The sequence below is a fragment of the Anomalospiza imberbis genome, chromosome 21 (genome assembly GCF_031753505.1).
Source record: "Anomalospiza imberbis isolate Cuckoo-Finch-1a 21T00152 chromosome 21, ASM3175350v1, whole genome shotgun sequence".
Lineage (NCBI taxonomy): Eukaryota > Metazoa > Chordata > Aves > Passeriformes > Viduidae > Anomalospiza > Anomalospiza imberbis.
In genome coordinates this window covers 1,616,018-1,627,808 of record NC_089701.1, presented here as the reverse complement: position 1 = coordinate 1,627,808, position 11,791 = coordinate 1,616,018, and the positions used below count along the sequence as shown (strand labels likewise).

The 11,791-nt window shown below is 47.9% G+C and overlaps 3 protein-coding genes across 5 annotated transcripts in view; 1 reads left to right on the top strand and 2 right to left on the bottom strand.

The window, feature by feature from the left end:
* The first annotated feature begins 386 nt into the window (after positions 1–386).
* RABGAP1 (RAB GTPase activating protein 1) overlaps positions 387–11,791 on the top strand; it is a 73,105-nt gene continuing 61,700 nt past the window's right edge. The window contains exon 1 of one of the 3 annotated variants that reach the window (XM_068210956.1): positions 387–625. The gene's annotated coding sequence lies outside the window, so the exon portion shown is untranslated. Of the gene's footprint in view, positions 626–11,042; positions 11,179–11,791 lie in introns of those variants that run through there. The other 2 variants (XM_068210955.1, XM_068210957.1) reach the window with 2 other exon arrangements.
* On the bottom strand, positions 646–3,228 carry ZBTB6 (zinc finger and BTB domain containing 6). Its single transcript, XM_068210977.1, has one exon. It carries the CDS (start codon positions 3,072–3,074, stop codon positions 1,779–1,781), a length of 1,296 nt encoding a protein of 431 aa, XP_068067078.1. The 5' UTR covers positions 3,075–3,228; the 3' UTR covers positions 646–1,778.
* On the bottom strand, positions 4,850–11,136 carry ZBTB26 (zinc finger and BTB domain containing 26). The gene is made up of 3 exons (XM_068210983.1): positions 11,021–11,136; positions 10,741–10,803; positions 4,850–8,874 (listed from the first exon to the last, which is right to left on the bottom strand). Exon 3 carries the CDS (start codon positions 8,862–8,864, stop codon positions 7,548–7,550), a length of 1,317 nt encoding a protein of 438 aa, XP_068067084.1. The 5' UTR covers positions 8,865–8,874; positions 10,741–10,803; positions 11,021–11,136; the 3' UTR covers positions 4,850–7,547.

Sequence of the window (11,791 nt, the reverse complement as noted above, 5' to 3'; positions counted from 1 at the left end):
CTGTTAAGGTATGCACGGCATTATTCATTGCGATCAGAAAAAACGAGGCGTATTTCTGACACAACGCTTTGTTTGCATTTCATTTATTGTGTTACGTCAGGGCATGGTTACATGTACAGACAGGGGAGAGGAAACTCCTCTAACGTGAACATGTGCACAAGACCAGGGTTTGTCCACAAAGCTTACTGAGACTGCGGCCACTGAACGGAACATGCTGGTGGCCCGTCACACAACACAGCTCCCTCTCGACCGAAATAACTTGCAACCTGCTCCCACAGAAGACACACTTCAAAAGATCAGCGTGTTTCCCCTTTGGCACACAGGGAAGTGCTCATGAGGGAAATACCCACGCCTGTAACAAGTAGTGACAGGAACGTGCACGGTAGACATTGTACACACCCCAAGCCCTCACGTAGCTGATCAATAAAACCCCAAACAGGCTGGTGCACTCACAGACACAGGGAAGGAAAGTGAACTGACATTAAAAACTATTGTCTTAGATTTCAGAGCCAGCCACATTTGGGCCAGACTTCTGGACTCAGAGCAAGAACTTGGAACAGCACTTCTGAAACTTGGAGGAAAGCGTGATACAGACAGGAGTAAGAACTACTGCTTTTTGCTAGTTGTAAGTACCATTATCTCATATTAACAACTGAAATGACTCTTTATTCATATTACATTAAGTGGAAGAAACAGGTACCAGCCAGAGACACAGACAGCATCACAGGGCGCGCGATGCTCGTGGTGAAACTAAAGTGACCTTTGACAAAGCACAAACACACTTCTGCAAACACACATCATTACTGTGTTACCGTGTCACAGAACCAGCGTATGAGACCTCTATGTCTAAGCCATTGCTAGTCAGACAGAAATGCCTGGTTTTCAAAATTAGCATCGAAACTGTGATTACCCAACAGCACACAGCTCAATTTCACACAAGTGCATATAGCTAAGATCTGTAAAAAAAATGAAGGCAGATGTTATGATGCAACAAACAGGACTAAACTTATCAAATACAGGTGCAAAACATTGGCATGACAGAAAAAAAACCCCACTATTAGAAGAAAAAAGTTTATAAAATTTCAGAACTTGATAAAACTAAAAGCAAGTCCTTTTCATGGGACTGTCCAGTTACAAATAAACTGCAAGGCAATACTGTTTGTTTTTTTCTCTTTTACAAATTCTCTATTTGCAAGAAACAAATTGAAAGGTTCCTTGATTACTTTTTGTTTGTTGTGTGTCCTTAAATGTCACAGACTTGAGTATGAAAACACACCTTCTTTCTGGAAGATCTAGCAAAGTTTGGGCAAGGAAGGAGATGATTTCACCATGAATGATCCAGGAACTGGATGGGAACAACTGACTTGCTGAATAAATACAAACACCCCCTTCCCTCAGCTGTTGTCACCAAAACCATAGCTCAGGCTTCAGCTTATTGCAGTATCAGTAACAGTCTGAAAGTCAGCAGTGCCTGCCCTTGAAACAAGGAATATAAAACATCACTGGGGGACCAGGATATGCTCAGTATAATAGAAGAGAAGCATGAAATAATTTCCCATATTTTGCAGTTTTCTTTCAACTAGGAAACACGTTTTTTCACTGACAGCAATAGCAACCTTAACGGAGCGGGCAGGTTTCCTGCTCCAAGGCCTGTCTTGGATCACCAGCCACCTGTTTGTGCTTCTCTCCCTTAGGTGGGGATCTGGAACTGGAATTGCATGTAGAATTTCACTAGCCAGGAGATTTTTGTGGAGTCTGACTCCACAATTGCCCAGCTATCAATCATAGTCTATTTTAACTTTTGTAATAGTGTTCAGGTTTGGCTTTTCGCTGCTGCTCCTTCCATGAACAGAAGTCAAGTGCTTTTTAAGAGCAGACTTGTGTTTAAAGTCCATGTCGCAGCAGTGGCACTTGTAGGGTCTGTCCCCGCTGTGGATGTTGAGATGATCCTGGAGCGTGCTCTTGGCCGTGAAGGTCTTCAAGCACACCATGCACTGGAAGGGCCGGATCCCCATGTGCCCCCGGATGTGCCTGTTGAGATTCTTTTTTTGCGTAAATGTTTTGCCACATTGCAAGCACAGGAAGAGTTTGTGCATTTTCAGATGTCTGAGATAGTTCTCGAGGTGCAGAAAGCCCCTCGGACACTTTGGACACTGGTGCCGCCATGAGGTGCCAGAATCCTCCAGGCTCTGGAACCCATTCACCCCACTAGAAGTTCCTTCTGGATTATCACCAACAAAAGCCTGAAAGTGATTTCCTGACATTTCTGTATTCCTGCTTTCAACTGTAGAGTTTATCAAGGAGTGCTGGGTTTCTGGGAAATATAAATTTGTTTTAGAGGAAGTGCAAGGCTGAGGAAAATGATCATTTTCTACATTCGCCACACTCATGGAATCCATTCTGAAGATGCAGATTTCATCATCCTTATACCCGATTTCCACTGTTGATATTTCTGGGGACTTTGTGTCCTTCCTTTCCGACACCAAGCTCTGCGCTGCAGGGTGTGGGCCATCCCCGTCGCCATCCCCATCCTCCTGTTTCACGGGGCATTCTTCGTTCTCTGGGCTGTCTTCAGAGATCTCGATTATTTCACAATCTTTATCTAAAACCTCATCCCCGCTCCTTAGTTCAGCATCCGAGGAATGGCACCCCTCAGCAGCCTGGGCACCGCTCTCCATGGAAGCGTCGATCTCCAAGTACTTGGACAAAGCCTCGGTGCACTTCTCCACAATGTGAACCATCTGCAGGTAACTCGCGGCCGTCAGGTACTTCAGCAGCTCCTTCTTCTTGACTTCCAGCGCGCCCGTGTAGCAGGACAGCAGCAGCTTCCTGCCCACCTCGGCGCTCTGCAGGATGGTGATCCGCACCTGCCTGGACTGGTTGAGCAGGAACTGATCCCGCATGAAGGTGGAGCAGGCGGCGAAGATCACCTTGTGCCCCTGGAACTCGGTGTCGTTGATGTAGATGGACACGTCGCAGAAGAGGTTCTGCTGCCGCAGGAGGTTCATCTTTTGCAGCACGGCATCGCCCTGCTGCTCGAACTGGAAGTGCAGCACCTCCGAGTCCGCCGCCATGGCGGGACCCGCGGGCACCGCCGGAGCGCGTCGCCGGGCGCAGCCCACCCCCGCCTCCGGCAGGACCCGCTGTCCCGGGGCTCCCGGGCCGCCCGCCGCCGGCCGCGATCCCGCTCCGCCCCGCTCCCCGGCCGCTCCCCGCAGCCGGTGCCGCTCCGCCGCCGCTGCCGCAGCGCCCCGGAACAGCTTCCCCGCCCGCCCCTTCCGCCCGCCCGCCCCCGGTGCGCCGTGACCGCGGTGGAAATGAGAGGCGGCGGCAGACAGAGTTAGCAGCACGTTTATTAGAAGACTTGGCACTGCTACAGCGGCTGCCGCTGGGGGAAACCGCACCGGCGCCGGGGCGCGCCTCGCCCACCGTTCGGTAGAGGTAGCGACGTGTCCGCCTCCGTAAGGCATCCCGGAGAGCGGCTACCGGGGCTCCTCCTCGCCATCAGCCGGGACGCGCCGGGGGAACGCCGAACCGCCGCCCCGAACGCCGCCGGGACGAGCTGCTGGCTTCTTCACGGCCACGGGACATCGCCCGGCAGCCGCCGATCCGCCTGCTTTGGTTATCACACGTAGTGTAAGACTTTTGCCCAGTCAGTGAAGAGGTAGCTAATGCTCAGTCCATCGATTATACAATCTCAAAGGAAAGGCGTCCGTCCTGCCTTCTCACCCCTTACCAAGTCGGGAGGCACCACTATGTCCCCCTCTTAGTTTATAAAAATTAACATTTCACGTGACTTTAGAGTTCTCTCAACAGTTTCAATTAGTATCACATTTTGATTCTCCCTCCTCACTTTTACTCCTCCTCCCAGTGACTCCAAAAGCATAATCAGCCCCACACAATTTCTACGTTATTTCAACAAAAGTTCAGCGGCAGCTAAGTTTTGCCAAAAAGCTAGGGGAGAGAAAGACTGACACTTCAAATTTATCAGTTACTAACTTGCAAAACATGTCTTCTAAAAGATAAATAAATTAAGGAAAGACTCATCCCTGATCTATGCAGGAGGCTGTGCAGTTGCAGCATGTGCTGCAGGAACACATGCTACACAAGCTACCATCACTCAGAGAAGTGGTGAGCCCAAACCTCTGGCAAACCTAAATCCTAAAAATTCCTTCTTCTATATAATATAAATAAATAAAATGCCAACTTAAAAAAAAAATTCCTAATATACTGAGGAGTTATTAAAATACTTTTGTAATAGACTTCAGTTATTTTTAGGATATGCAGGAAGTTGTACAGCACATTAAGTTGTGAGACTATCCACTTACCAGCAAATGGTATTCGACACAGTAACACACAGATTATGATAACTGCCATAGTCCTCATCTGAATATGCAGCATCAGTAGCAACAACCAACGGATCTAATCTTTCACTACTCAGGACATTGCAATGAAGACAACATTTTACATACATGGACAATTAAGTTCACCTTATTCTATAATTGAGCTGCCTCTGCATATTCCATTTGTCATAATTCTCACTCCATTTTAATCTATAATTCAGAGAAGCAGCATTAGCCAGATTTTGCTTTTCTATTACCTCTTCTATACTCTTCACTTGTCTTTCCATACAGGGGCAAATTCTAGATGAACTCTACCACCAGTGCACTTTGCATCGGCGTATTGCCCTCAGAGCTCCAGTGTTTCTGGAGTCACGCAGCCATCTCCTGCATAAATCTTTTGGTCTGCACCCTTTTGCCAGGCCAAAAGCAGACATTAGTAAAAGTCACTTTTCATCCAACAGATGTGTCCATTTTCAGTGAAGAAAGTCTTCTGCATTTCTGCTCTCTCCTATTTATTTATGCTGTGCTCTTGCCAAACGACCACAGCACCCTTTAACTGAGCAGCCCAGCAGTCTTGGCCTTTTCAGACGTCCAAATCACCACAGCACAGGGTGGACTGAACACCTATGCATCTTGACCAAATGATTTCTTTTGTTTCTTAGGAAACCCCTTGTCTCTTCATATCAGCTTCAAGTCACCCACAGCTACTTCAACAAGCTGTATTCTCCTTACAGTAACATTACGGCTTCATAATTTCACAAAAAACAGAACTTTCCAGATAGACAAGACTTTCAATACTGTCCATTTTGCTAGACAGTCCATTTGCTAGACAGACTTTCAATACTGTCCATTTTGCTAGACATTTTGCTAGAAAACATTTGCCATGTTTTCTAGCATTTGTGCAGTTTTATTCCTTTCTGTGGCAGAAGACCTTTTTTGTGTCCATATTCATATTGCCTTGGATTGTTCACTAGTACCTTACAGCACGGTGACCTGGCTCTGCAAGCTCTTGTTCTCCATGTCTATCTTCTTTTTGACATAGCACTATAACTTATTTCCATTTAGTGAATAATACATTATCAAAATGTTTGAACAATACAGAAGATTTTGCCTGAAGACAGAATGTGAGTGTCAGATGCAACTGTCACAGTCGAATTTAGTTCAAAACAACTCTGAAAGTGGGTGGCTTCAAGAGGAAAAACAGTTCTTCCCATGCAAACCTATCTTCTACCCCAGCAACCTGAACAATAATTTAAAAAGTTTCAAATAGTTAGACTTTAGGCCTAAATATATTTGCTACAACTTGAAAGATGAATGCCCTGATGTAATTTCCTTTGCTTACTTCATAGCTGTCCATGTAAGAGTTCGTGTAACAGTCAAGTGCAGTAGTTCAAGAACTCAATTGCAAAAACTGATTCACAGAATCACCTTCTTTTTCTACTTCAAAGTATGTGGATTTCTGAAAACGTTCTGCAACATTAACGTGTTTTAACGTCCACCAGTGTAATGTCTGCGTAAGGAAATCCTGACTTCTACACACACAGAACTGAAGAGCAAGACCAACTTTTGATAATGACACACACAACACTTTTTGCTCTACCACACCTTTGGTCATACCTGTTTAACATTTTTAACCACACAATAGCAGCCTTTCACCCCCACCCCTCATTCCAACACACCAACAGAACTACGTTTAGGTAGGAAGCATAATCTCAGCCTCACGGCAAACCTTGTGGAAAAGAGCTGCACCGGAAGAAATCCTTATTCCAAACACAATCAGCAGTTCTCTGCCGAGGATCAGCCATTTGATTATTAGTCTATGCTACACTTCAGTACTAACAGTGCTGTTCTACTGGGAATGGTGTGCCTCAGATAAATTAAGCTTCTTTCAGCCTGACTGGGATGCGGATAATTCCACAGCACTTTTGAGAAGCAGTATGGTACAATCCCAGAATCCAAATTAACATGCCATTCCCGCTACATTTGATGTTTAAGGCGGTATACAAGAGGTATTGCTGAGTACAGTCAATAGCTGATATATTAACCTATAGAAATTGTGCTACCTATATCTCATCCTAGGATCTGTAAAACACTAACGGTCACTTCAAAAAGTTCAAGAAATCAAAAAACTTTATGTTAAGTTCTTATAGCAGGTATTTTTGTTTAAAGTTAAGTGACACGTGGCCCTTATTAGACATCAAGGAGAGACATACAAGAACTAAGGGGGAAAAAAGCAAAAAAAAAAAAAATCATGGAGTTGTTACACATTGCAGCTTTAAAAAGATTATTTTCACAGTGTCAAAAAGCAGTATTTCTCCACTCCAGCTTTGCTCTAAACCCAACAGCTGTTGTGGTTTGTGATGCAAAACTTATGGAAGATGGAGGATAACTTTTAGCTTTGAAGTATTTAGCTTGTCTCAGTACATGCACTGGTAAGTGCCCTTTAAAAATCCCAGGTATGCCAGCGTAAGAACAGGTCACATTTGCACTCCAGGCACCAGCCTCTCACATTCCAGAGCTGTAATTTATCCTCAGTTTGAACAGCTCTATCCAATGATCAGCTAACCCTGCCAAATCATTTAGGGTTTCATCTTTTCATAATGCATGTTGAGGTTAAAAACCCTGAGAGTTTTTAAGAGAGCATTGATTGGCAGCAGAAGTTTCTTGAAATAGGTTTAGAAAGGGCAAAAAAGTGACACAAAAATACTTCATTTCAACTGCAGGAGTCTAGGGGTAAGATCAGAGAAAGGTAATTTTAAGAGGTAAGTTAAAATTTGAGTATATGGAGTGTTTTCAGTTATCCAGTGCTTTTTAAAAAAAATATCGGGTTATCTCACACACTTGTCCTCTTTGCTTTCCTCCATCTGCCCAGACACAGAGAGGCCTCTAACTGTACAGCAGATGGTTTACTTGCAGCCCACAGCAACAGTCTTTCAAAAGGTGTTAGTCTTGAGTCTCCTAATCAGAGAGAAATGAAACAATTAACCCCTTAATCCACAGTAGAGACATAGACAGAAACCTGAAGGAGGATTGCTATTCACAGAAAATATCAAGTAAGACTAAGAGTGATGGCCGAAGACCTGCCAGGTTTTGCAATCCAACCATCTGTAGCCTTTCAGGGCACACCACTAGTTTAGGGAAGAAGCCAAACCAACGGTTTGCTCCTCTCAGTCACGATCCCTACACAGGGCAAGCTTTAATTGCTTAATTGACGCAGGTACTATCGTTTCTTAAACTGAGCACAGCCTGAGGCAGCTTCCCTGCGTCCAGTACCTGGCTGGCATCAGCCTGCTGACAGACCTTACTGTCTGTAGCAGTGCTACATGTGAATGAATCAAAGTCCACCGTTATGTCTTGCACGTTTCTTTCATTGGCATTGTCAAAGCTGTTTTTACCGTGCAGCTGTTTAAGGTGTTTTCTCAGAACGGGCTTATGCGCAAAGACCATGTCACAGTAGTTACACTTGTGGGGCTTGTCCCCACTGTGCAGGTTGAGGTGGTCCTGTAAGGAACATTTCTGAGAGAACGTTTTCCCACAGATCTTACATTGGAATGGTTTGATGCCTGCGTGCACTCTCATGTGCCGGTGGAGATTGCCCTTCTGAGTGAACGTCTTGCCACAGAGCAGACACATAAATAGTTTATGCATCTTTAAGTGGTTAGCATAGTTTTCCAGATGCCGAAATACTCTTGTGCACTTTGGGCACTGATGGTGCCACTGGAGGCCTTTGTCTATCCCTCGGTTGTTAGGCCCAAACATATCTTTAGAGGCCAGAATGATGTTATCGCTGCCGGCGTATGAAAGGGCATAGTTGTGGAGGTGGTTTTGCTCTATTTCACTTGCTCTGTTCTCAACAGTGGAGTTGATAAGAAAGTGTTGAGGCTCTGAGGAATGCAGTGCAGTTTGTTCAGAAGAAATAAACTGATTCTGATCCTTCTTATTCCTAACTTCTGTTACCTCCCCGATGGACTCCACCTTGATGATCTGAATATCACTATCCTCCATGTCCATGCTGTCTTCTGAAGGCTGAATACAAGGCGAGTCTTGCTGCAGAGAGTCATCGTCTCCCTGATGTTCCTTCAGCTCAGAAGAGTCGCTTTGCTGTTCGCACTCTTTGCTCTCCAGCGGTTGCTTGGGTTTGATGAACTTCCACAGGGCCTGAGTGCACCGTTCCACGATGTGGCTCATCTGCAGAAAGCTCGCAGCAGTCAGGTAGTTCACCAGCTCCATTTCAGGGAACTCCAGAGTGCCACTGTAGCAGGAGAGAAGCAGCTGTCTGCCCACTTCTGAACTCTGCAGGATGGAGATTTTTACATCTCTGGAGTCGTTCAGCAAGAACTGATCTCTTAAAAAAGGAGAGCCAGCAGCAAAGACAATTTTATGCCCGTGAACTTCAACATCATCTATATGGACCACAACATCACAAAACTTGTTTTCTTCCCTCAGTTTGTTCATTTTCTGTAACATTGAATCTCCATAGTTGTCAAACTTGAAATGAAGAATATCTGATCTTTCTGACATTTTGGCGCACCTAAGGAAAAGCAGGAGAGAAAAAACCAAACAATGAGTACTTTTTGTTTTCTAAAAGGTAGGTTAGAAAGATTTAAAGTAATAACATATAAAGTGGGTGTTTATCAGCTGTTATATTTTTTATCCTAGGTACACACTGAAGTCCATTGCAAGTAAGAACAAATTCAAGCTTACATCTCACATTACAATAACTTTTACCTTTTTTTAATGTAATGAAGCCTGAATATTCAGTAGAGGTGCTATGACAAAAAAATCTCCTGAAGCAATATCCTAAAGAGTTAGGGTGTAAAGGGAAACTGTATTTTAAGCAAGCTTTGGGTTTTGCAGCACTGGGTTTATCACATTAGATTGTCTTTCAAGTTCTTCTGCAGGAGTTGGGTTGTTGTGCGTTGTTTTGGCTTTTCCTAAGATTCCAGAAAAAAGTCTTCACAATGGCCTCTGCTAGGCTCCCTGTTTTGAATACCTGGGAAATAAAGTAAGCCTTGTGTCTAGTCTTGTTCTTTGGAAGATCACTTCTCTAGGAAGTTTGTTCTTGTTTTGATAGGACTTGGAATGAGGAACAGTGGATCTTCCACAAACCAAGTACCGTTATTTTGTCTTTCAACAGTTGCTTTAAGAATTTATAAGACTACACTGATTCTGGATGAAACACTGCTCACACAATCCTGCCAAAGCACTAGGATTGCAGGAAGTGAAGAAATAACAGGAGACTAAATGATGCAAGATTTGGTTAGATAAAATTACAAAACAAAGCAAAACTTACACCTCCCAGTTATTACAAACACCACATAAAGCTCAAAAGGAAGCTTTGAAGTTTATAGATAAAAGCAGATACTGCTCTCTTGGGGCATGAAGTGTCAGCTGGGTGTACATACAGGAATGGCATTGTGCCCACACAAGACAACTATTCAAAGAACGTTTTTTGGAAGCATCTGTCAATAATCAGGGCTTTTTTCAGTTTGCAGTTCACACGGCATTTGGAGACAAAACCTCCTCACTGATCACACCCATCAAGCAGATCTTCCAGTGTATGGCATGCAAAAATTAGGGAAGGATTTCAGAAGACTTCAAAAACTGGGGACAGTTTGGAAGCTGGGGGGGCATCGTTCTGCAGTACAACTGGTTCTGCTGAATCTGCAGAACCCAGTCTCTCAGTCAACTTCAGCACTGCCTGACTGACCCTGTTTCTAGGGCTGAAAGTTTAATTTTAAGAGGCAACAGCCTTTGGCAAATATAAACGACAGGAACAGATCATCCCGATATATCTTCAGTGAATTTTAGGCATTATCAAACTGGTTCTTTTTGTGTTTTCTCTGGACAAGGATGAGGGAAGTCCAGTTGTGAGTCCGTTTTTTCCACGTTGGAAATTTATACAGTATGAATGCAGTTAAAGCACCTACGCTGAAGTTACATTGTGCTGTTAACCACAGCTATTCCAGCCATTCAGCCTGTCTCTGGCAGACTACAAGAGCCACGTCGTGAGAAACTGTATATCGAAAAGTTGCGACTCGCCTTGGCACGCGATCAGTTTCTACTACTACTGATCTCCAGGAGAAAAGAGCATTAAACGAATCCCAAACCCGCTATCTCGGGAGGGTGCCGGACCAAGGCAAGCTCCCGTCGGACGTGCAGGGCTCCCCGCTGGAAGCACGTGCTTCCTCGGCCTTTACCGACCGCGGATCGCCCCGGCCCCTCACATCTCCTTCCCGGAGTCCGGGAAAAGAATGTTCCAGCCCAGCTCAGCCGGGAGCCCGCGCAGCATCCCAAAGCAATGTAAACGCAATGCCCTTTGCGAGAGCGGGGGAAGCCGCTGTCCGCGCCAGGCCCGGCCCCGCGGGAGAGAGGGAGGGAGGGAAGGAGCAGGTACCTGTAGCGTCGGGCCGCGTCCCCGCGCTGGCACCCGCGGCCGCTCCTGCCTCCGGCTACGGACCTAGAGAGGGGAGGAGACCCGCCGTGAGCCGCCGCCCCGGCGCCGGGCCGGGCCCGGCCGCCCGCCGCGCCCCCCGGGCGGCCCCGCGCCCCGCCGCGCCCCCGGCCGGGCCGGGCCGCCCTCCGAGCGCGGCCCGCGGGGGCAGCGGGAGCCGCGGGCCGCTCCGCGCCGCGCTCCGGGGCCGCCGCCCGCGCCCCGCCGGCCCGCCGGGACCTACAGGCGCCACCGCAGCCCAGCACCGCGACTCGGAACCGCATTGTCCGCCCGCCGGAAGAGCCGCGCCCGGAAGGACCGGCGGGGCCGCCCCTCCGCCCGGTCACGTGGGGCGGCGGCGGCCCAGGCCCGGCACCGGGAGCGGCAGCGGCGGCGGCCGGGGTAGGTGCGGTTCGCGCTGCCGCGGGGGCGCGTCCGCCCCGTCCCCGCTGCGCTCCGGCGGCGCTGCCCCGCCGCCGCTCCCTCCCGGTGTGCGGGAGCTGGGGGCCGTCCTGCGTTCCGCTACCGCCGGGTCCCTCCCTCGTCCCCGGGGCCGTGTCTCCCACCCGGCGCGGTGCCTCTCCGTCCCCTCTGCCCGCAAGGGCCGCGGCCTCGGCGGCAGCGGGGCCGTGAGACCGCCCTAGGTCCCGCAGGGCCGGGCCGAGTGCTGGGGCAGGCGAGCGGCGCCAGGCCGGGCCCGTCCTCCCCAGCTGCGGGTGTAGGGGACAGGGACGAGCCGCCTCGAACCGCGTCAGTGTCCCCGGGACCCCGCCGAGCGCGTCCCGGAGCCGCCGGCTTTCCCCCCGCGTCCCATCCCGGGCGGCGCGGGACTGACGCGGAGGGACCGGCCGGCTTTCCCTCTCCGTGTCGCGGGGTTGTTGCCTGTCGCTTCCAGGTGGATCCTAAAATGTGGCATTTCCTTGCGTGCAGGCATCTGTATTTGGTTCGTGTACCGTAACTTCGATTTTTTTGCGGGTTTTATTCTTCTTGTTGTCAAGGAAGTGTTTCTTTCAGT

What these genes read in the sequence shown, in the direction of transcription:
- ZBTB6 (XM_068210977.1), bottom strand. Translation starts at nt 3,074, where the DNA reads ATGGCGGCGGACTCGGAGGTGCTGCACTTCCAGTTCGAGCAGCAGGGC.
- ZBTB26 (XM_068210983.1), bottom strand. Translation starts at nt 8,864, where the DNA reads ATGTCAGAAAGATCAGATATTCTTCATTTCAAGTTTGACAACTATGGA.